Here is a 24,723-nt window from a genome sequence, read left to right on the forward strand (position 1 = left end):
AAATGAATCAGTATATTTTTACAAGATTAGAAATATTAAATTTGGAGTAAAGTAAAACAAATTATTAAGGATATGTATTCTTTTCTTTTTTCAGAACTTTAAAAACTTTAAAACCAAAAGATTTTTTACCGAAATTAAGTGCTAGCTTAGTTTTTATTGTAATCTTTTCCAATGTTGCTTCAATAATTTGTATTATATTTCTATTATTTTCAGTCTTAAAACCAAAAACTTTCAAGCATCTTTTTTTTTACCAATAAAACATTAAAAATATAATGATAGAAACAATAAAATAAAATTACAATAAAATGAAATATATTACATTGAATAATTTGAAGAAATAGTCTAATTGTATTAATTGAATATTGATCTTATGATAAGGATAAAGTAAGTAGATATTCCACCTTAAATCCAAGCGACCTCTTTATCTGACTTTTCAAATTAACTATTTCGTTTAAGACTATCTGAATATAGATCTAAATACAAAATTAAAAGGTATGGAAGGATAACTATCCATTTAATTTAATTGTATCTCGATGCATTAGCAAAGAAATTGACTCTGGTAGACATTTGCCTTTCACAATTAGATGGATGGATTCAAAACAGACACACACACACACACACCCAAACACAAAGTTTATAATCCAAGCAAATGAACTGGGCAATTCACATAGACCACAGGACACTTCATTTATTAAGTGATTTTGTCAAAAAAGCTCTGCCCATTCCCGCAGGCAAAGCAACATACCCTAAAAGGATGCCCGAGCATAAGCTGGTGCCAGCTAGCCATCAAGCGAATTAATCAAATTTTGTGCCAACAACAAAAAAAAAACAAAATAATAGAGAAGAAGGATGAAAGTCCTGTCCCTTCTACCATTTTGCCTCAGTTTGATTGTCAATTAAAAACGTTGAAATGCCAGACACCTAATGAATGGTAGCAAAAAGGAATCAGGGATTGGATTCGAACGGGCGATAGCTGTGCGGCATGGATGGGAACCAATTGTTGCATTAGTCCTCTCCAAAGGATGAAGAAGGGTTGTGAATTGAATTGTTGGCAATTTGTTTTCACCCAGGAGTTGGAGTCGTACAGGGCAATGGGCATAATATAACCAAGGACCAGGTTAAGAGAAGTGAAAGGACTTGGGGCATTTGTTTAGTATCTTTGTACGCATAATTGCCGGCAAGGCACACACAGACGGAAAGGGGGAAATGCGTGCGAAAGTGTTTTATGCGTTCCGTCTCTATGCCGGGGTGAATCCTTAATTAAAAAGCTTTTAAACCTACAGAGGAGAAGAAAGGTTGAACCACAGATTGAAATGTCAGTTTCCGATTATTTAACCATGTGCCTCATTTGTCAGTGATTCGAGGTAACGCAAAAGATATATTAGACTAAAGGCTGCAAGGTAGAAAATGTATATTTGAGCTGAATTTGTATTTCAAATGGTGGTGAAAGTGATTTTCATGAATAACAAAGCAATAGTAAATAGATACTCTTTGTCTCACTAGTTCTTTCGAACGTGATTTCCAAAATAATTTGCACTCTCTGAGTGTTATCTTATAAAGTCCAAGACCTGAACCAAGGGTAGAAGAAAATTCAAATAAGCAATTTATTGAACCATTCTTAACTTCACATTATACTTGTACCAAATCTAGTTGTAGCGTTATGAGGATAAGATCAGTCCTTTTGGTAAGGGTGGTAAGTCTTGAATATCGGTCATGGATAGCTGCTTAAGAAGTAAGATATCCTTTTTGATGGACTTCCTTCACTTCCTCTTGAACTTATTGTGGGACTTTTGTTATGAAACAATTCAAACTGTTAATATTTATCAGCTTGCCAAAACAATTGTTTTAATAATTTAATTAGTCATACTCCAATTTTTAAGCCATACTGTACAATTTATAGTTATGACTACAATTTTACAAGGCGCAAAGTATAAGCTCCAGTGGCCTAATGGATAAGGCACCGGGCTTCTAAGCCGGGGATTGTGGGTTCGATCCCCACCTGGAGTAAGAATTTCATGTTGTTGTTTTTTTTTTATAATCGAATTTAAAATATAGATATACGTAATACGTATATGTATGTATAGAGAAAATGTTCTTGATTGAGATCTTTTTTATTACTCAAGAAAGTAAAATTAGGGTTAGTTATCCTTTTCAATGAAAAGCGCTAATATTTTAAAAATGTCTTACATAGAGTTGGTTTTTTGATTTTCTACTATTTTCTTTCAAACAACAAGATTTTTGGGATTATTTTTATTAAATTACTCAGAATTAATGGTTTTATATAAACAAATGGTAAAAATTTCGTATAAATTTCGAAACTCTTTAACTCTAATAACAGACAGTTGATCAATCCATTAAGTTAATAAATAATTTCTCGTATACAGAGACAGATTTCTTAGGATTAAAGATGTTAGAGCAGTAGTAAGATGAATTTTGATCTTAGCTTTTGTTGACTTATCTTTAAAGTATTTTACTTAATCTAGAAACCGGACTAAAAAATTATTTTTTATTATTTTGAAATTATTTTTTCACGTGGTTGAAGGACAAACATAAATTGAACACAACTAACTTGGCGTATCCCTTTTATAATTTAGTTTTTATGCTCCGCTTGAGTCATGCCATTTTCTCGCACCATGACCTCTCCAATGACCTGTTTTTTAAGCCTTTCATACGCACACATACCCAAAATGTGTGAGAGAGAGAGCGAGAGATACAAAGAAAACATGCATTGCAACTGTCATTTATATAGTTTATATTTTATTTTTTGGCTCACAAAAAGTGGGACAAAAGTTCTGGCAGCCCTTTCCTTGCCAGGAATCGTTAAAATGATGAAAGCAACTAAAGTTTTGTGAGAAGAAGAATGAACTTCCAAGGCATTTTATATGCACAACCGAAATGACTTTTTAATAAGCGCCTGTCATCATCATCATCGTCGTCGCCGGCGTCGGCCTCATCATCATCATTATTATTATCTCTTCGTCATTGTCCACCAAATTGAAAAGGTAAAAAGGTAAACAAGGCGCAAAATTTACAGTCAAGTTGCTAAAATGGATTTGTGTGTGGCGAGGCGAGGTCCCAGCGTAATTTACACGTGATTATCGCTGGGGGTATCCCAAAATGGGACAACTTTGTCAACGCCGAATCGGCAAGAAAAGTAGATAGAGGGCGCGAACGGAGGCGGTCGTGACTGCAATCATTATTCCATTCGAGCTGCTGGGACGATGTCTGTATACATTATAATATACACACAAACAAACATACATACTTACAGAGGACACGGTGTTGTGTGTGTTTGTGTGTGTGTATGGGGGTTGTGTAAAGACAATAATAAATTCAGGCGTTGTACGTGCCACACGCAGAAAGAAAGCATTGCCTATTTACGGGCGCGCTCATGCATATTTGAAAATTCACACCCAAGAGCGGGAAAGTGGATCAACAAAGTGATGCTTTCGTGAAATGATTCACTGTGAATAGTATTGAATAATGTGACTGCTAAAAATCATATTTGAATATCTAAAATTTTTGCTTTTTAAGATCTCCTGAAATAATGCTTATGAATGCTTATTTTGCAATTTATTTATTTTCTATGATTGCATTTGTAGTCTTCTAAGTTTTACTATCATTGTGAGCTAACACAAACTAAAAAGGAAGATGTATTAAGTGTTCTCTTATGGATTTTTTAGGATATTACAAAGATATTTCTTTCAAGTCTTGTCATTTCGAGATAAAATCGACCACCTGCAATGTTCGGTACCCTTCTTAGGATCAAGAAAATCAAAAAAAAAGAGCTAAAAATAGAAAAATGTTAAAAAATGCACAAATTTCAATACAATTCCCTCATTTTCGTTTCTTACTTAAAAACTGTGACCATTTATGGATTAGCTTATGATTATATTAGATCGGTTTAGTGGAATATTATAAATACATTTGCCTTTTGTGATCCTTTTCTATGTCATATACCGTCATTTACCATACACTCTTTCTTATTGAACTCTTCTCTTCCTTATTCAAAGTTTACAAATATTTCTTTCGATTCAGGTACTCAAGATTTTCTTTATCACATTTTAAATATTTGCGGTACAAGCAAAAATATAAGAAATAACTACCACTTCACTGCGACTGTTACTTCTTGATCATCTCTGATGCTGTTACTGGCATATCCAATACGATTTTTTCCTGTATTTATCAATGCGTTGTCATCTTAATTTTGCTTTGACTCGTCGACGCCTTCAAGTATGCAACACTTTGTGTGCGTTGACCTATTTAGAGATTTTTGCGCTATTCCTCCAAGATTGTAAAAGAAAATGTATAAGGAAACGAATAGGAACGATAAGATGGATAAAGGGAAAGGAAAAGGGAAACAAATCAATTCCATTGCAAATTAAAATTCAACCGCAGTCTGTGTTAAAATTGACTAAGCCAAGGCTAGAAAACGAGGAAAGCAGACGGAGTGTGGCGGTAAAAATGGGAACTTTCTGATTTCTGTAGTGCCCAATGAACCTCAACGTCTTTATCTGTCTGGCAAGTGCAGCCAACTACTTCCAACTCTTCTCTATCCAGCATACACGACAATAAATTCTCAAATAAATTTATTTTGAGAGCGAAAAAGTTAAGTTTCCTTATTTTTCGTTGTTGTTGTTGTTTAGTCCCAGAGCAATCAATTTTTACGACAGTTTAGTTTGCCCAACTCGAACTTGACAATCAATAGAAATAGTTTAATGAAATGCCGCTACGACGACGACTTCAGGCCAGACAAATTGGTGCTGGCTAGCTGGGTGGGTGGGTGGTTGGTTAGTTGGTTGATTGGAGTATGCTCTTTTCTATGCATTAGATTTACCTTTTTCTTTTGCACCCGGTAGCGGAACCCTGCCATTAGCTCAACTATCCAACTAACGAGCATGTTGTTGAATGCATTAACAACACCACCCAGCAACCAGCAGCAACTCGACAGATTTAGCTTTGTCAGAAAGTGCAATAACCCTACGCAAAACAATTTCGCCAAGTCATGCTGAAGGCAAAAAGCAAAGCAACAAACATGTGGGAGATGATGACAAGAGAAGGCGGAAGTTTTTGGGGCGGCAATTGCGCAGAGCAGACCCCAAAAAGAGGCGTAAATCACATAGCCCAATAACAGTGGAGCATAAAGTCTTTAGTGTAATAGGCAGTTGCTTGTTGCTTGGCAATTGCAATTATTGTAAAAACGAATGTCTCATATATATCCAAAGCTTACTGCAAAATGTGTTGACTCACTTTAAAGTGAATACGAGTGAATGTTTTTTTCTTTTCGCTACCAATCTTCTCTTTAATTTTCCCATACTTTAATAGATATCCTGGTTGAATTATCACATTTGGAAATCAAAAAGTTGATCAATACATCTAAGTTCTTCCACGCTTTGTTTTTGGAAAAACAGTTTGTTGAAATCGATGAGGATACAGTCGGTTCTCGATAATTCGTACCCCGCTAAAGAAACTGCTGGTTTCTTGAAAAAACTTCGTGGAAATGGAAAACCAGGTAAAACGAAAACCTCTGGAATTCGTACAAAATTCTGTTCCCTTTCCATTTCGAATTATCGAGACTCGAGTGTATATGTTTTTACCTCAAATTGGTGCACTTTTCAATATTATATAGCAGTTCTTTTTAAAAATCATTCAAAAATAGTATGTTTTTATAGCCAAACCCCGAACATAAGAATTTACGAAGACAAAATACCATTATCCGATATGAAATATGAATTTGCCAAGGCGATTTCAAAAGGTATTCCTATTGCAATGATAAAAAAATATCATAGAAACTGTTTAGAAAAGAAAAACAACATATGTATATTTAGCCAATACATTATACAGATCCACTATAACCAATATATTTTATACACAAATAATAATCCAATTGCCAGGGTAATTTTACATAACAACTGGTAAAAGAAATCTAACAAGTTGTAACTACCTTTAAGGCTAATCCATTAACAGATTAGGAATGGACATTACAACTCGGGATTGTTTAGCGAAGGCTGCCTATGATTAAAAATCTTATAAATTAAGATTTATGGACCTCAATCAGGCTAAAACCCAGTTTTGATTAACTTCAAAATTTACCGATTTTACCGATCATTACCTCAGTTAGGCAAACCAAGAAAAATTTAATTTCCATCAAGTGTTTTTCATACCAATTTTGAAGGCAATATTTATATCAGGATATCTTCAAGTATTCATAGGGCCCAAGTGATTTAGATTTAAATCTTGCCACATGTATGCATAAGAAATATTCAAACTCGAGTGGAAAACTTGCCTCATTGTTGTCAGCGGTGTTGTTGACATGTTTAATGCGTTTCCATGTATGTACAAACATACAAGTCTATGTACCTCACCTCCCCACACTTCACCTGTAAGCCATCTTCTGCTGCCACAGGCATCAACTATATACTTTTTTTTTGCACACAAAATGCGCAACTTTTGCATAAAATGCATTTTCTATGCAAAACTCTTTCTATTCGACAAAAGCTTCCTCCATTGCATACAATTTTTCCAATACAAAAATTGTCAACGCAGGCAACGATGTTGGATAGGTAGATATATCTACATATATACTTACTCCACTTGTATTTCGTTGTAGGTTGTGCACATTCACAACGTTTTGGAGCATAAAGCGTATTTAGGAGCGCATAATCTATGCCAACAGATACTTTTAAACCCCTCCCTCCTCCCACTACCAACCAAGCAGCAACGCAACCAACAAAAGTCCCGGCAGATTTGTTTATTTCTTTTACTTTTTTTTCTCTCTTCGCATTTTTATGATTGTGCCACGCTCTCTATGCAAATGCACAGCGAGGAAAACTCCAAACAAATGCAACGAGGCGTGGCCGCTTTTGTTTTCTTACAACAAAATATCAAAAACAAAAAAACAAAAACTAGACGGTCCAACAACAAAATAATGAAGAGAGTGCCACAAACGAAGTTAACTTTGGGGGCGTTTTTTAAATATATGTATGGACCTTCTTCTATACCATAAATAACAAATAAAGAAAAAATTCTTTTCCCATGGAAATAACTGAAAACGATTTAATTTTTTTCTTTCTTTGGAATAGAAAATTGAAAGCAAAATGAAAAAAAAACTTACCTTCTTGAGTTTCAATAGTATTGTTCACCATTTTGTATTTGTTGTGGAGTTTTTCTTCTTGATGGAATGTGAAATAACCACAGTGAAATAACACCAAAACGACTTTAAAATACTAGAAAAAATAAATAAAACAAAATAAATAAGAATTTGAATTTAATAAAATTATGAGAAATTTTAACAGGTGTTCTTGCGAAACTTTTTTTTCAAAGTATGGAGAAAGAAAGGTTTTAATTTTTTATGTTTAATTCTATACACTTTTTAATGACATCTTGATAAGTATTTTTCGTAAAAGTTTTAAGTTATGTTCTAAGATACCAAATTTTTTATTTTAGCTTGCATCCTAATTAAAAAACTTCACTTTTTTTAAATTTACAGAACATCATCTCAACAAAATGACCAATTGAACGCTATAAATTATTACACCAAAACTTTTCACTAACGTTAAATAACAATCCAATGAAATCAGAATTTAAGATAAAAAATGTCTCAAATTTTTTGCCGCCACTGTATATATGTACATATTTCAAAGTTTATCTAATTTTTGACCAAAATCGAAAGTTTTGCACTTGAAAATCCTCTGATATTAAAATAAATGAACTTAAAAAACGACATTCTAAAAAGTAGATACACAAAAAAAAGTGAATCATCTATCCAACAATAAAGTACTTAATCATTGTTTGTTAATCACAAAACTTAAACAAACTGGATGATAAATGTTTTGATATTCATAAAAGTTAGTTTTCTTGAGATCTTGAATGATATATCTCTGTATAATTAGATCCAAAGGGGCACAGTGTAAAATAGATAAGATATCACAGAATCTTGTCATTGATATAAGGCAAGTCCAAATCAGGAGTGATTCATGAATGGTGATGGACAAAATTAATTCGCTTACCCTCAAAACGATTTTACCTAATAAAACAGGCTAAATAACCAACTAGATCACATGTAAGAAGACACTGAGAATTTTCAAAATAGTCATTGTCGATCATAGTTCAATTAAAGTCAATTGATAATCAAAATCAAGTAAATGCAAATATAAAAACCAAAAATAAAAGAAAAGCCACATTCGTACGCCCATTTAACTTAATTTATGACTCTTTAGGAACAGCGTCAGTAAAGGGTAAAAGCCACACACATGCACACACTCGCACACACACACAAACACCCATCCAACTGTTTTTACAGATTTATGCAACTTGCATTGATTTGTTTATGGGCTATTGAAATTTATGGCAAAACACTAAGGTATACCGCAAAGGGATACCCATATGTGGGGGATGGATATGGATAACAAGGCGCCATAACTATACAATAACAACAAAAAGAAGAACAACAGGCGAGAAATGCAATTCGCCGTTTTAAGTTTTTCCCCTTCTTTAGGTTAACGTTTTCCTTCCAGCTTACAACCGAAGCAAAATTGGAACGGGAAACACTAACAAAAGTTACCCAAACGCAAAAGTCTGAAACAATAAAACAAAAAGGCGAATGAGTGTTGAATGGCGTTGATAAGCCGAATATGAAATACCCTAGATTTTATTAAAAAAAATTTCTTAAATAAGGTATTATCAAATCCGATTAGCCTTGGTTTCGTTAGTTCTAAATTATATCTATGCTTAAGTTGAACATCTTAAAAATGGGTAAATAAAAACTTTAACAAACTTTAGACAAAATAATTAATACCGAATAAGAATTCAAATATGTATTTTCAACCTACATACCCACAATTTTACAATTATGATCCTTCTGTCTATAACTTGGAACTCTAAGTTTTGGAATTTTTTCTAAAAGGTTTTGCATTTTGGGGTTTAATTCTAAAAAGTTATTTGGGAATGTCCTGACATATTTATGGATACATGTTTCATGGTTTATTTCATTTCTTAGATTTCAGAATTCGACTTTATACACTTATTTTTAAAATATGCTGATTCTCGAACCGATATAAAACAAAAGCGTTTTTGAATTAAGTTCTCCAACAAACTAAAAACTTGATTTGTTGATCTTAAGAACTGCTGAAAAAAAATGTAACCAAAAAATTGTATACGGTCTGAAGTTCTGCTTATTATGGAACTTAACGTTAAACTTTTTTTTGTACTCACAAGTCTTTCGTATGATTTTATTTCTAATAAAACCTATTTTATATTTTCATGTACTAGATCGGATTACAAATCTGTTCATTTAATAAAAATTCAAGTAAAACTATTTTGTTTACAATAAGATAAGGAAACAATTTGGAATCGATACATTTTGAACAATTCTTAGAAAGTTTCTATAGAAAGTGATTAACTATAAGTGAAAAACACAAGCAGTGATCTAATTAAGTCAAGTGTGAAAACTATCACTGCTGGACAGAAGTTGTCTACTCGACGAAGATGTTCGTTAAAAGTATTTTCACTACAAATAAACAAATTGGAAAACTTGAATACCCTGTTTAGTCATTCCCCTTTGTTCTTAACAGTTTTGCGCAAACAAAGCGCAATGCCAATAAGAAGAGTGACAAGCGATCAGAACAACGACAACAACAACAGTGAAAAAGAGAGAGAGAACAGAGAGACAACAACAACTCCGTTCATTAGGGCATAAAGAAGTAACAGCAACAACAATAAAAGTGCATGGTTGCAGCAGCAGCAGCAGCAGCGGCGACATCGAAAGCGAAACAGGCAGAGTTACCAAGGCAATGGAAAATTGCACAAAAACTAACAAGAGCAAGCGTGCGAGGGAGACAGGATGTCCCGGCAGCAACGACAACAACAACAACAAAGCGTTGGCGTGGAGAGTTGAACTTCTTGCAATTGCGCAGTAAGTAAAAGGCATAAAACAAAAAGGGATCTTAGACCCCATTTAAACCGGTTTGCCATTTGTCACTTACCAGCAAAAAATTAGTACACAAAACTAAAACACTATCAAGATTTTTTTTTTATTACTATTTTTTTTAAACTTATTTCCACTCACAATTATTACAATTATTTGCAAAGAACACTTTATTTTTTGTATATTTTTTTTAACTTAAACTCGCGTGCGATCACTTCGACGTAGACGAACAGAGTGCAAGGAAGACAGCAGCAAAGCAGAAAGGAAAACGCAGCGCACAGTGATCGATTAGGTGCAAATAGGTGAAACTACTTAAATCGAACACTTAACATATTTTTACAATTTCTGTAAGTAAATCTCTATAACTGCTTGCCTGTAAATCTGTAAATCTTAATAAAAATATTATAAAACAACATGAAAATTTAAAGTAAATTGAAATTGAATTAATTTTTTTAGGTTTCTACATAGTTTTAAACTAAAAACATTTTAATAATTGATTCCAATTTGTGAAATTAGCAATTTTTAGGCAAACCTGTTTTGTTAGATTTCAAATTAATTTCAGAACTATTTCATTTATATCTTAAGTAGAGCAGCAGTAATTATTTGAGGAACCAAACATCAGCAATCGAGACACTGTGCAGTGGAGTCAGCTGCCTCTGCGGACTTTTGTTGTTATTTTCACACCCTGTATTAGATCTGTGGCAGAGTATATTGCTGATCCTAATGAACTTTTTTAAAGTCCCCTCTAAAATTATATGCCTATTCGTTCTTTTTTTGATGACATGACGATCATTAATTAATCTTCAACATAAATGCTATTTTAATATATATTTTCTTTCTTTTCCCCAAAATTGTCAAAGTCAAGTCGGGTTGCTATTACAGGGTGTTCGTAAGCCGTTTACCCATTTCTTTTCAAAGGGAAGCTGCGCTAGAAGCTTTGAGCGTTTTAAATTTTTGACGGTTAAAATTCAAATGACAATTTAAAAAGAAATGACTGTTAGACGAAACCGGTTGCGGGTTGACTATGCCCGTGGGTGAGCACGGGATGAGGCGTAATGCAAGTGTATGGGAGAAGTATCTATGTATATATATTTCTTTTTTTTTTTGGGTCTACCTTAATTGTTTATTTTGCTCTTTTTTGCTTTATATTTTGCGGGCATGAAATCATCGTTGGTGATTTATTTATAAAGACATCCATGGGCAGGAAATGTTATTAGTAGAGCAACAAATTATTGAGCTCAATAAGAGAAGCTTCTTCTTCTGCTTATCAAGTGTGCAAACCGCGAAGCGTACATATGGAAAACAATTTTTTTTTTTTATTGAATAGGTCATATAAATAAATCAAAAGAAAGCAATATATTGCAGTCACAATAGTCTCTACAAAAAGTATGTCTTCTTAAAGGCTTTTAAAGTGATCTTTTAGTTGACCCATTAACCTATTACAAGAGATAAAGATATAAAAAGATTTATGAAACTAGTAACCATTAATACTAACTATGAGTCATAAAATGTACTTTTAACCTTTCTACATATGTATATACTGATGAGCACCGGAAAATCTCTCATGCATGACATTTTGTTTATTCGTTTTGTACCCACAATAAAAAATATCACAAACTATATTTTCTCTATAAAACTAAAATGGCAAAATGAAAAATAATATACCATATAATCGGCGTTCTAATGTTAATGATCTGCAAAGAGTCATACATGTTGAAAATTTTCCATTTACAGATAAGCTTTTGCATAGACTTTTCCAACAGACTGTGCCCAGATGTTATGCAGGGGAGACAGGCAGATAGCATTGACAGTTATTTCTAAGTGGCAAGTGACAAGTGCATTGAACTCTCTCTCTCACTCGCTCTCTTTACCATATAATTAGCTTAACTACTGATGATGACACCCACACACTTAAGCCTCCAACATTATCTCACCTACATCTATCCATTGCAATTACTGTAGTTCGTTTTATGCCTTTCTTTTCCATTAGGCTCCCCCACTTCCCCCAAATATACCTCCGATTTTGATCTTGTTTTGTTTTACTTTGTATGACAAATCAATTTTAGCAAGAGGGCGGGCGGGCGTTTGAAATGGAGATAATAAAAGTGAAATTGTTATAAAAAAAAAGTGCCGGTAAAACTTGTCTTACGCATAAAAAAAAAAAAACTAAACGAAAAATAGAAAAACGAGTTCAAGTGCGTAGACAGAAATTGCGCGACAGTTTTCTCCATAAAAAATGAAAAACATGCATTTCAATTTGAATAAAAGTAAATTAATCATAATTTATTGAGAAAAAAATCGTTACCTTAGACGAGTCGTCGACTTTTGAAATACTCTTTAGCAGTTTGAAGAATGACTTGTATAATTATTGTTAAAATTTGCCTCTCAATCAAAAGTTTTTGCCATATGTTAGGCAAATGTTCTATTGGATTTAAATGAAATACGATCTATTTCAATTGACCATATTTTCTCAATAAGAAAACATTCCATCCTGGCCTTAGGAAAATTTCGAATAAATAGTCCAAATTCAAAAAGAGAAAATATATGTGGTCTTTGTTTGCTTTTACCTTAAGTGATTAAATAAAACCAAGACTCTCGACTTAAACATAAACAAAGATTCCTCCTGACTCACAAAACAAAAAACAGAATCGTAATAACAAAGAAGCCACAGAGCCATAAATAACAATGCAATAATCAAAAAGGGGGAGGAGGAAATATTAAGAAATCGCACTTGTCCATATAAGGCAGAGACAACTTCAACTACTTTGATTTCTGGTTTATACAACTTCTGAAGGTCATCAACCAGAACAGCAGCCAGGACAATGAAACCGGAAACAAGAAAATGTGGGCGTCAAATGTTAATTTATTCGCAACAAATTAATTGTTAATGGATCATAAAATTTTAAATAAATAACGTACTTTAAAAGTATTACGTTATTTGATAACGTAACGTTATTAATTTCGATAATTTCGATAGGTGAATTGCAAGTTGTATCGAACGAATTATCGATGGAAGAAAAAATTATCGATATATCCATAGAATCCAAATCCATCGATAATCCCTATGGCTGGGCGAATATTCAGTATGGCTGGGCGAATTTAAGTAGGCGAATTTGTGGAATGTGTTTACGTGGATTTTTGAGACAAACTTTCCCACACTCCACAAAACAAAAGAAGGTCTATAATTAATAAAATCGAATTGAAATAAATCTTTAACAATGTGCGAAAGTAAATGAGGGCGAAGGAGTAAACAGCTAGGAGAGGGACGAACGCAAATCAACGACCTCAATTAAATGATAAACGGAGCTAAATTGACAAAAGTTGACATTCAAATTTTAATCTACTTTGAACCGAAAATTGATTGTCAATTAATAATTGATAATAAGTAATAATGGCACCCACACGCAGGCCCAGCGATGGACTGCTGGCCCGTGTGAACTTTCCCCTGTATGCCGTCGATATGCTAACGAGTCGTCACATTCTGGTGGCCGGCGGCGGCGGTTCCAGCAAAACGGGCGTTGCAAACGGTTTTGTAAGTGATTCCTAGCTGAAATTTTGAACGATGACCATGATGATTAATAATATACTCTTTGCTGATTACAGGAAATCTACGAACTCTATCACAATGGCACACATTTCTGTGCCGAAGAAGTGTTACGCCATGAAACGGGTGACAATGTTGTCATGAATTTTGCCGTACGGAATGGTGGACGAAGGGGTTACCTTTGTGCCGGACAAGAGGCTCATTGTCAGATGTACTATGTTCAGCCCAGCATTGAAGCGGATGACGATGATAAGAAAAACAATCCCGTGGAGCGACCTCATGAAAATGGCAATGTAAGGCAACGGGCAGGAAACGGTGGTGGCTCGCATTCGGGTGTGGAGACTCTTGCCAATGGTCATGGCAAACCGCAACAGCTAACATCTGCCGCTGACATACTGAAACAATTTCGCAGCCTCAAGTTCCTTATACAGGCAGCCGATGTGGTACAAACAGATTTCCTGTCCACATCGGAGCCACTGCAGCGTGTGGTCCGGATTAGTGGCAATGGCCGTTTAATGGCCACCGGTGGCACCGATGGACATTTACGCATTTGGTCATTCCCACAAATGTCATTGGGCGCCGATATTCAGGCGCATTCAAAGGAAATTGATGATTTGGATTTCAGTCCCGACAGCAAATATTTAGTTAGCATCTCTAAGGATAGCCAGGGCTTAATCTGGGACTTGTCAAGTGGCAAATTGTTTAAGAAATTAATTTGGCCAACGCCAGAGAATTCGAAATATTTATTTAAACGTTGCCGTTACGGAACTGTGGAAGCTCAAAAGGATAACTATAGACTCTTCTCAATTGCCAATCCACTGGGTAAAGTGGGCAAACAGCGTGGCTATCTACAGCAATGGGATTCTAATGGTCAGCTTAAATTGGCGGTGACCATTGATGAGAGTTTGTCATCGCTGGCGGTGCGAGATGATGGACGATTTGTGGCTGTCGGTACAATGTTCTCCGGCAGTGTTTCCATGTACATTGCATTTAGTCTGCAGGTAAGTTCAAGTGCCTTAAATTTGTATTTCCCACTGATTCCAATATGATTTGTTTATTTGTTTTTTAGCGCGTCTTGCACATTCCTCATGCTCACTCAATGTTCGTGACGGGCCTGCAATTTCTTCCTATTACCAATGAGGAGGGACCGCCCATTTCTAGCGATACGGAGGCGGCCGTTCTTTCCATCTCAGTCGACAATAAAGTTTGCATACATAGTCTGCCTCAAAGGCGTAAGTTTTCTAATCTATTCCTTCTTTGGCTCCAAGTGTCTGATTATATGTGTCTTCTTTCAGGTACCTTACCCGCCTGGATAGCCATTGTGTTTATGATCGGAATGATCTTTGCCGTGTTTGTTTTATGCTCATATATCGGCATCTGATGATAGTCGCAACGAACACGATCATAAACACTTTGATAGGAAATTAAACAAGATAAATCAATTTGCATTATTAGTTTAGTTCGTTTCTGCTAATTAAGTTAAGTGTTTAGTTTTTGTGCCGGTTGCCTTATCTCTTATTCTAACTTTGTTGTACAATATTGTTTCCAAATTCTATTTTCGTTCTATATTATCTCTGTATGTCACTATCTCTCTCTCTCTTTCTCTTACTCTCTGTATTTATGACTATATTAATCAAGTTTAATTGTCTTGAATCTATTATATTTCTAATTGTACATGATTTCTAATGAAACAGAAAACAAAAAAACCATCAACACAGGTGAATGAACTGATTGAAAACAGTTGTAGCTATTAAATTAAATTTATCTTATTGCATTTTTTAAAGACAATCGAATAGAGTTGGTTTTATATATTCTGTATGTGAGAGGATGGGTAATTGAGCACCTAAATTATTGTCAATGAAGTAAAATATCTTATTATCCTGATCCCAGATCTAACAAATAACCGAAAGTACTCAATCCAGTTCAATAAGTGAATTTGTAAAAGATTTGTTTAGATTTCATTCATTCATTTAGATTCCTGTGAAAGGGCATTAATAATAACAATCACGTTTTTTGTTGCATCCCAGTTTAACTTAAATCTTAAAAAGAAGATATTAGTTTAAGGTTTTGTTGCTTTGTTTCAAGTTTTTATCGATCCAAAACTTAGTTCATTTCGTTTTTAAGAAAGTATCAATAATTTCAATGATTTCCTCACATGAAAAACTCAGAGAGTTGGTCACTTTGGCCCGACCAGATGAATCCACATATTTTCTGTCCGTTATTTTTGCCTGCATATAATTTAAAAGTTATTTAAAGTGACATTATATTGTTTTTCGTAAACTCCACATTTAATTATTTCACAAAAACATTGAAAATGTATCAAATCTTTTGTATTAAAATACTACAGTTATTTAGAGATAAACCACAAAACGGTTTAAGTATTTAATTTAACAATTTACTTAGAGACATCACGACAAAAGCGAGTGAAAATGAATGCAGATATGTTTATTAGGATCAATCAATTGGTTTTAGACGAACCCTGTCCATTTCTCACTCTCGGCCCATAACCATCTGGCCATATTGTCATCTTTTGCTGCCGCTGCCATTTCTTTTGGTCTACAATCGCTAAAATAAAGACCAGAAAGCTTCTCTAAATCAGGATCCAATGCTGCATATAGCGTTGTCTGTGCGCCACCTTCTGGGGTCTTCAAAAAGGGTGATAATAGTGGAGAGAATAATCTGAGAGTAAAATAGAATTTCAGTCATATGTGTTATTTCGGTTTCCATCATAACTTACTTGCCAGCAGTCCAATTCCTACCCAGCTCGGTTTTGACAGCGCCAGGATGCAAAGCATTTACAGTTACTCCTGTACCCTCCAAACGTTTGGCTAACTCCCTGGTGAATAGGATATTGGCCAATTTACTTTGGCTGTAGGCTCCGCCCTCGGAATAGGATTTCTCGCTATTCAAATCTTTGGTATTTATTTTGCCAACATAATGCACTGCACTAGACACATTCACAATGCGACTGGGTGCCGAAGCCTTAATGACATCCAGCAGTAAATTGGTTAGCAAAAAGTGTCCCATATGATTCACACCAATTTGCATCTCAAAGCCTTCTTTGGTCAATTTGCGAGGTCCTCGCATGACGCCGGCATTATTGATAAGAATATCAAGTTTATCCTCTTCAGCTTTGAACCTACAAGGCAATAGGACATTTACCATTATTCCTTTTTGGTTATTTTTTTTTAAACTCACTCTTCGACAAATTTACGAATAGAATCCAGAGAACTCAAATCCAAATATCTGGAAAAAATCATTTGATTTTTCGTTTCCTCAACAATTTCCGCTCTTGCTTTTTCACACTTTTCCATATCCCGACATGCCATATAAACGGTGGCACCTCGCCGGGCCAATTCCCTTACTGTCTCCTTTCCTATTCCGGTATTTGCTCCAGTCACAATAATAACTTTTCCAGTTTCATTGGATTGCTTTGTGTATACTCCATCCCTGTAACCGATATTTCATTTAGTTTTTTATTTTAATTCATCCTTTAATTTTTTAAATATACTTTGAGCAATCTATTAGATCCATAAGTCAGTTTAATTTAAAATTTTACTGTTCACTTTCAACTTTAATTGTTAACTGATTCATAATTAGGATTGGGCGCAACTTTTATACCCCCCTTCAACGCTTAATCAAACATTTTCCAGAGAACTAGCAAAAGGGGAAAACGTAATTAAGATACTAATATAGTAACACGAGCCACGGCCAACTTCGGTTAATTGAATTTAAAAAAGTTGCTTGTTCATGATGACTCTCAAAAGATGTTTGCCAGAAAGTTCCCTATGTATTATAATTTTTCTCGGCAAACATATCGAGTGTTCAAGACGACAAATAAATCATGATGGCTTATTAAAATATAGTTTAAAAAACTGAAGCTTTTCTAATTAAAATATGATTTAAAAATTATATTGTCTCTAAAAACATCAATGTAAAACACAATTTTCAATTTTTTTTTTCAGTTTTTAACTGCTTTTGATGTTGAGAGGTATCGATAAAAAATTCGATTACGCCACTTCATAACTGTGGCCACACTTTATTTTAAAGCTGGTAATACTACACAAATGAATCGACATATTTGCTAACCGTTTTATTTGTCGTCACCCTCGCATCTACTTTAAACTTTTGTTGCATCAGGCTGTCAAAACCTGGGATTATATTTTATGATAAGATATTTTTTAGTTAAAAATAAATCCATTAAAAATTTTACCAATAATTTCTTTTAGTAAATTAACGATATTTTATTAACAGTAAATTTTGTTTTTCATTTGAAGTCAAAGTTTTTTTATAATAAACAACATTAGGAAATATATTATGAGTACAATAATTAATAAATCTATTAAACTAATTTGTAACCTAGGCGAGACCTGTCCACTTTTCACTCTCCTCCCATAGCCATTTGCCAGTTTTGTCATCTTTGGCTGCCTTTGAAACATTCATTGGCTTACAGTCGCCAAAATAAAGGCCGGAAACCAATTCCAACTGGGGATCTAAAGCTGCATAAAGCGTTGTTTGAGCTCCACCCTCTGGTGACTTCATGAATGGCGATAATATTGGCCATAAGACTCTTTCATTCAATTAGAATTTAAAATTTATTACAAAAATTATACTCATGTCAGTTTTTTTCATCACTTACCTTCCAGCACTCCAATTTCTTCCCAGTTCCGTATTCACAGCACCAGGATGCAAGGCATTTACGGTAACACGAGTGCCCTCCAAACGTTTGGCCAATTCTCTGGTGAATAGGATATTGGCCAATTTACTTTGGCTATAGGCTCCGCCCTCGGAATATGATTTCTCGCTATTCAAATCGGTAGTTTTAATTTTGCCAAAACAATGTACACCACTGGACACTACCACAATGCGACTGGAATGGGCGGCCTTAAGGTTATCTAGTAGCAAATTGGTCAACAAAAAATGACCCATATGATTGACGCCGATTTGCATTTCAAAACCGTCTTTAGTTAAACGACGAGGACCTCGCATAACACCGGCATTATTTATCAGAATGTGCAGCTGATCTTGTTCGGTTTTGAATCTGATAAGAAGAATTTCTACAATTATTGAACTACTCGTTATTGGTGGTTTTTCCGAGTACTTACTCTTCGACAAATTTACGTATAGAATCCAGTGAGCTTAAATCCAAATGTTTAGTGAAAATGTTTTCATTTTTGGTTTCTTCAACGATTTCCCGCCTTGCTTTTTCAGACTTTTCCATATCCCGACATGCCATATAAACGGTGGCTCCTCGTCGGGCCAATTCCCTTACAGTCTCCTTACCTATTCCAGTATTTGCACCAGTCACAATAACAACTTTTCCAATTTCATTGGTTTGTTTGGTAAATTTTCCATCTCTATAAACAGTTTTTGGTTAAAATTATCTATTTGTTGCAAAAGGAATTCTAAATCAAATAATTTACCTCAGCCAACCCATATCAATGACCGTCGACTATAAGCTTTATACTTCAATTGAATCATATCTCGGTGTCGTGCCTAACATGTAGACTAATTATTTGTTTGAATGTATGTATAAACAAACAACTGTCATGGGCGTAGTTCGTAGGGCTTCAATTTTAGTAGCTCTACATTATGAAAAGAACTGGCTTTGGTTTATATATTATTATAAGCCATTTCAGAAAAGCTTTAGCTCAGAGCTTTATTTTTTATTATGCTCCCACTTAATTTACCTCAACCTACGCCTATGCTATTGTTTAGGTATCTGTATAAATATGCATGTTCATCATGATAATATTTTTACATGCTAACCAAATTTGATATCTATATCAAAATATTTCTTACCGCTAATGCAAGTAAAATTTGAAATAGGTTAGCAATCAAACAAATTTATCTAAATCAAAATTAAAATAAATCCAATTGAATCCAATCGAATTGAGAATTGTGAACTTTGAATATAAAATTTAATAAACTTTCTACAATATTTAAGAATCTTTGACGTTTAATAAACATTACGGATTAATACCTCAAACCACAAATTTAAAATTCCCTCCTTTTAAAGCAGTAAAAGTATCGATATGTAAAGTAATCGATAATTTTCTAGGTAATACCTGATAAGCAATTGCTTGGTCACTCTAGACAGTTTTGATCAGATGATTGGTAGTTTTTTGTTGTTATAAACATTTTGTGAATTTGATCAATTATGGATTAAATGATTGCAAATATAATTCCATTGAAAGACTATATTCAGATTTTTATAAATTTTGGTGCATAATCTATAGCGACAATCTTTCGAAATACATGCCTTCACATTGGCCGCTTGGTTGAATGTGTCATTTTAAGCCCTTAAAAAAATATAAATTATTAAATAAAAATAATGGAAGAGCAAGTTGCAGAGTCATCCACGGCATCTATTACAGAAACGGCAGCAGATAGCGAATCACAATGTTTGCAACGTAAAATCTATTTCCTGGTGGACAACCTAAGATCCTATCACGCCGAACTTCCTGTGTAAATAGTTTTCTATACATTTCCCAAAGCAAACTACTTAAATTTAAACCAATTTTGTTATTTAGAACATTGCAGACACGCATATCTTATGAATTGCTAACTGAATTGGCACATTGCGTCTTGAACGAAGGCATTTTCGAGATAGTCAAGGCTCTGCTGGAGCTGCAACATGCCACAGAGAAGCATCTGCTACAAATGCGATTACAGGTTGAAAACGAATACGAAATCGAGGTCACCGAATGGTGTTCTAAAATTAAGGATCCTAAAGAACTAGCCCACCTTTTAGATTTGCTGAAAGCCAAGCATGTAAATAAACTTAAGGATGCAGATAAGAAAATTATTGAAGTTTTAGATCAAAAGGTAAATTTACAATTTAACAAATCTGATGATATTTCTATATTTTATCCTTATCTTTTGGACAGGTAAATGACCAGCAATCCACTTTACATATGGCTGGTGTTCCTGGTTTTTATGCCACACAAAATGCCAAAGAAATTAAGATTCAAATGTTTTTGCTGGACTTTATTTTGCGTTTGAGTCGCTTGAAATACAAACCAAACAAATAGGATTTCCAATATTATATTAAGAAAAAAAAAAACAAAGACTGCAAATAAATAATATTTTGAACTTATCACTAAAATAATGAATTGTTTGGTAAATAGATCTTCAGCCGATATTTATATGAGTCACTAACAAGAATTGTAAAAATTTGTTACTTTTTATTATCTCTAAACATTGATAATATTTTGTTAACTTCAAAAACAGACTTACTCGATTAATCTGTAGTTCTATTTGTAGATAATCAAGCATTAATGCAACTCTAAACAAATATGAAATTCATCAACTTATAGTTACTATATCTTAATTGGCTTCATCCTGGGCAATGCCCGTCCATTTCTCACTTTCGGTCCATAACCATTTAGCTGTCTTATCATCTTTGGCTGCCTCTGACACTTCCTTTGGCCTGCAATCGCTGAAGTAGAGGCCAGAAACATCATCTAAATCAGGATCCAAAGCTGCATAGAGTGTTGTCTGAGCTCCACTCTCGGGTGACTTCATAAACGGTGTCAACAATGGCCATAAAACTCTGACATTAAAGTAGATTTTGAAATATATGAGAAATATTTGAGTTATTTTCATCAATTACCTTCCAGGACCCCAATATCTTCCCAGTTCCGTATTGACAAAACCAGGATGTACAGCATTTGCAGTGACTCCTGTACCCTCCAGACGCTTGGCCAACTCCCTGGTGAAAAGGATATTAGCCAATTTACTTTGGTTATATGCGTCGCCCTCAGAATAGGATTTCTCGCTATTTAAATCTTCACTGTTTATTTTGCCTAAATAATGCGCAGAACTGGACACATTTAGAATGCGACTAGGAGCAGAAGCCTTAAGGACATCCAGTAACAAGTGGGTTAGCAAAAAGTGTCCCATATGATTGACACCAATTTGCATTTCAAAGCCATCTTTGGTCAGATTGCGAGGACAACGCATGACACCGGCATTATTGATCAGAATATGAAGCTTTGTTTGTTCGGCCTTGAAACTGTAAAGGACGAAAGTCATTAACCATTCCTTTTTGTTAATATTTCATGTACTAACTCTTTAGCGAATTGGCGTATAGAATCCAAGGAACTGAGATCCAATAATCTAGTGAAAATATTATTATTTTTGGTTTCATCAACGATTTCTTGGCGTGTCTCTTTACACTTTTTCATGTCCCGACAGGCCATAAAAACGGTTGCTCCTCTACGGGCCAATTCCCTTACCGTCTCCTTACCTATCCCAGTATTTGCTCCTGTCACAATCACAATTTTACCTGCCTCATTGGTCTCTGTGGTAAATTTTCCATCCCTAAAAGAAAAGTTTTCAATTTCTAGTAAGTTTTATGAATTAAATTAAATTATTTACTGTGAGCAATTGAATATTTCCATTTTTAGTTTATTATTCTATTGATTGTTGTGGTCACTTTAAAATTTCTATGTAAACTGAGACAGGACTTGGCATTGGCCTCAGCTTTTGTACTAAACTAGGAAGTATATAGAATGTGGTGAACCTATTAATTAAAAACTAAAACAGGGCCTTAGGAAAAAGGGTTGAATCTCTAATATCCTGTTCCAGTTCAGATAATTTCTTTTGAGATCAATCAAAAATCAGATGATTGGAATAAAATTAAGTTGTTTTTATTGAAAAGTAATTATATTTTGTCTCTTGTCTCTTGTTTATATGGAAGTCCTTGACAAGATTGGTATTACGCTTATCCCCTTTTTTGATACGCTCATTGAAGGCAATCGCCTACTTAAGAAATTGCTAGGTCATGATAAATGTCAACTATGCAAGAATAATTTGATATATGACAAGTTTAATGTATTGTATACCCATAATATAATGTCTTAAACACATGATGAATCCCACGATTTGTGTGAACGAATACAAATACCACTTTTAGTATTTAGTATCTCACAATTAGTTAATAATTAAATACATAATTGAAATCCGGTGAATATTAAAGCCGCCAGCATTTTTTGTTAGATTAATTGGAGAATGAAAAGTTTTACCTAACAGAAGATACCTAGAAGAAGATTAGCTAGTAGATAATTATTTTCGTTTTTTTTTTATGGAGACAAGAGCTGAATTTGAATCTTTCATTGGATGATATGGGATTTATTTATAGTTAAGGATCATAGTGTCAAGTGCCAGTTCTATAAACAAGTTAAAACTGTTTCAGTTGAAAGTTAAATAATAAAAACCAAGGCCTTATTCCGAATCGGCGACCCCAAATTACCCTGGAAAACAATGTGAGAACTTTGCGGGAACAAAATGGCTGTTGACAAATGTTATTTATAGCATACATTAGGGAACTATAAAATCAATATGAGCTAATTTACTTGATATGTACATACAAATGTATATACTATGGTATATCTATTCAATCTTGATGAAAGCTAAAAATATACTGATTGATTTTAATATTGTTCAGATACATACATATATATATCGATATATTTTCGCGTGGAGAAATCTGACAACTGCTAGAAAAAAGAAAGTCCCTAAGCTATAGAAGACCCCCAACTTAATCAAAAAGTAATCAACTAAAATGCTTTATGTTGTTAATCAAATACAAAATTGACTTTATATGAAACAATTTAATTTCGTTCATTTTACACACAATAAAAGTACAAAAATAAATAAAACAAATCTTAAATGCATCAGCTTATAGTTAATTAATCTTTTTGAATCTAACTCTGGGCAAGGCCTGTCCATTTCTCACTTTCGGCCCACAACCATTCAGCAGTTTTCTCATCTTTGGCGGCCTTTGCCATTTCTTTTGGTCTACAATCGCTGAAATAAAGACCAGAAATCTTCTCCAAATCGGGATCTAAGGCTGCATAGAGAGTTGTCTGAGCTCCACTTGCGGCTGTCTTCATCAATGGCGATATAAGCGGTAGAACAAAGTTCCTAAATAATTGAAAAACATATATTTAGTAATCTCGATTAATTTGTCTTTTGTTTTGTTACTCACTTGCCAGCAGTCCAATTCCTACCCAGCTCGGTTTTGACAGCGCCAGGATGCAAGGCATTTACAGTCACTCCTGTACCCTCCAGACGCTTTGCCAACTCCCTGGTAAAGAGGACATTGGCCAATTTGCTTTGGTTATAGGCGCCACCCTCGGAATAGCACTTCTCGCTATTCAAATCTTTGGTATTTATTTTGCCCAAATAATGCACAGAACTGGACACATTGACAATGCGACTGGGAGCAGAGGCTTTAAGGGTATCTAACAGCAAGTTGGTCAGCAAAAAGTGTCCCATATGATTCACACCAATTTGCATTTCAAAGCCTTCTTGGGTCAACTTGCGAGGACCTCGCATGATGCCGGCATTATTGATTAGAATATGAAGTTTCGATTGTTCGGCCTTGAAACTGTAAAGGACATTCTGACATGACATTGCATTGTGGTGAATTTATATTCTACTTACTCTTTGACAAATTGACGTATGGAATCCAGAGAACTCAAATCCAATGATTTGGTGAAAATATTATTATTTTTGGTTTCATCGACGATTTCTTGGCGCGCCTCCTCACATTTTTTCATATCCCGACAGGCCATACAAACGGTGGCTCCTCGTCGGGCCAATTCCCTTACCGTCTCCTTTCCTATCCCAGTATTTGCTCCAGTCACAATCACAACTTTACCAGTTTCATTGGTCTCTTTGGTAAACTTTCCTTCTCTATATAGAATAAAGGTTTAATACATTTTTAATTAGTTAACGTTTTAAATATGAATTCGCATTTTCATTATTTACTTGGTGAAATCGAATAATTCCATTTTTAGTTAGTTTTTGTATTTCAGTTGCTCTGCTCACTCTCAAGTTTCTATATTAACTGAGTCAGAACTCACTGTTGGCTTTAGCTTTTATACGAAACTACGACGCACTTGTAATGTTTTGGTCGTATCAATTAAATACTAGACATGGACGTGGGCCAGAGGGCTTAAACTAGTTGAAGTATGAGGTGATGGGATATAAAAGTTGATAGACGTCTAACAATTAATCATAATTTAGTGACATGCATAACTCGACTCGTATTTTAGAGAATTCTTTGTGATAGATAATGATAATAATCTTAAGACTATTGAAAAAAAAAACATTTTATTCTGTTGCTTAGTATAGACATATCATTCTAGTGATACCAACTAAAAGTTCCGTTTCAGTGACAAAAAAGATCCAGAATATCAAATAGAGACCATAGAAAAATTTAGAGAAACAAAATTGAAAGCAA

General features: G+C 34.3%; 7 protein-coding genes and 1 non-coding gene across 8 annotated transcripts in view; 3 read left to right on the plus strand and 5 right to left on the minus strand.

The window, feature by feature from the left end:
• The window catches only part of LOC6642795 (stathmin-1-A), an 85,588-nt gene extending 75,539 nt beyond the window's left edge, over window positions 1–10,049 (minus strand). The window contains exons 1-2 of the mRNA XM_015178332.3: window positions 9,984–10,049; window positions 7,115–7,226 (exon numbers count right to left, since the gene is read on the minus strand). Coding sequence (XP_015033818.1) covers window positions 7,115–7,145 — 31 coding nt within the window. The 5' untranslated portion in view covers window positions 7,146–7,226; window positions 9,984–10,049. The remainder of the gene's footprint in view (window positions 1–7,114; window positions 7,227–9,983) is intronic.
• Trnar-ucu lies at window positions 1,935–2,007 on the plus strand. Its single transcript has one exon. It is a non-coding gene; the product is annotated as a tRNA-Arg (tRNA).
• Window positions 10,050–12,960: 2,911 nt separating the features above from the next.
• On the plus strand, window positions 12,961–15,257 carry LOC6642798 (prolactin regulatory element-binding protein). The gene is made up of 4 exons (XM_002065284.4): window positions 12,961–13,457; window positions 13,529–14,470; window positions 14,539–14,701; window positions 14,765–15,257. The coding sequence occupies exons 1-4, from the start codon at window positions 13,317–13,319 to the stop codon at window positions 14,848–14,850; spliced, it is 1,332 nt and encodes a 443-aa protein (XP_002065320.1). The 5' UTR covers window positions 12,961–13,316; the 3' UTR covers window positions 14,851–15,257.
• Window positions 15,258–15,735: 478 nt separating this feature from the next.
• On the minus strand, window positions 15,736–17,155 carry LOC6642799 (retinol dehydrogenase 12). Its single transcript, XM_002065285.4, has 4 exons — window positions 16,981–17,155; window positions 16,668–16,919; window positions 16,207–16,608; window positions 15,736–16,148 (listed from the first exon to the last, which is right to left on the minus strand). Exons 1-4 carry the CDS (start codon window positions 17,001–17,003, stop codon window positions 15,938–15,940), a joined length of 888 nt encoding a protein of 295 aa, XP_002065321.2. The 5' UTR covers window positions 17,004–17,155; the 3' UTR covers window positions 15,736–15,937.
• A 559-nt stretch (window positions 17,156–17,714) lies between these two features.
• Window positions 17,715–18,961, minus strand: LOC6642626 (retinol dehydrogenase 12). The gene is made up of 4 exons (XM_002065286.4): window positions 18,893–18,961; window positions 18,575–18,826; window positions 18,109–18,510; window positions 17,715–18,039 (listed from the first exon to the last, which is right to left on the minus strand). The coding sequence occupies exons 1-4, from the start codon at window positions 18,904–18,906 to the stop codon at window positions 17,829–17,831; spliced, it is 879 nt and encodes a 292-aa protein (XP_002065322.1). The 5' UTR covers window positions 18,907–18,961; the 3' UTR covers window positions 17,715–17,828.
• A 605-nt stretch (window positions 18,962–19,566) lies between these two features.
• Window positions 19,567–20,539, plus strand: LOC6642627 (gonadal protein gdl). Its single transcript, XM_002065287.3, has 3 exons — window positions 19,567–19,937; window positions 20,003–20,297; window positions 20,360–20,539. The coding sequence occupies exons 1-3, from the start codon at window positions 19,804–19,806 to the stop codon at window positions 20,501–20,503; spliced, it is 573 nt and encodes a 190-aa protein (XP_002065323.1). The 5' UTR covers window positions 19,567–19,803; the 3' UTR covers window positions 20,504–20,539.
• A 259-nt stretch (window positions 20,540–20,798) lies between these two features.
• On the minus strand, window positions 20,799–21,673 carry LOC6642628 (retinol dehydrogenase 12-like). Its single transcript, XM_023175727.2, has 3 exons — window positions 21,543–21,673; window positions 21,085–21,486; window positions 20,799–21,024 (listed from the first exon to the last, which is right to left on the minus strand). Exons 1-3 carry the CDS (start codon window positions 21,671–21,673, stop codon window positions 20,799–20,801), a joined length of 759 nt encoding a protein of 252 aa, XP_023031495.1.
• Window positions 21,674–23,041: 1,368 nt separating this feature from the next.
• Window positions 23,042–24,309, minus strand: LOC26530018 (retinol dehydrogenase 12). The gene is made up of 4 exons (XM_015178496.3): window positions 24,249–24,309; window positions 23,922–24,173; window positions 23,464–23,865; window positions 23,042–23,399 (listed from the first exon to the last, which is right to left on the minus strand). The coding sequence occupies exons 1-4, from the start codon at window positions 24,269–24,271 to the stop codon at window positions 23,180–23,182; spliced, it is 897 nt and encodes a 298-aa protein (XP_015033982.2). The 5' UTR covers window positions 24,272–24,309; the 3' UTR covers window positions 23,042–23,179.
• Window positions 24,310–24,723: the final 414 nt, after the last annotated feature.

The sequence above is a fragment of the Drosophila willistoni genome, assembly GCF_018902025.1.
Source record: "Drosophila willistoni isolate 14030-0811.24 chromosome 2R unlocalized genomic scaffold, UCI_dwil_1.1 Seg167, whole genome shotgun sequence".
Taxonomy (NCBI): Eukaryota; Metazoa; Arthropoda; class Insecta; order Diptera; family Drosophilidae; genus Drosophila; species Drosophila willistoni.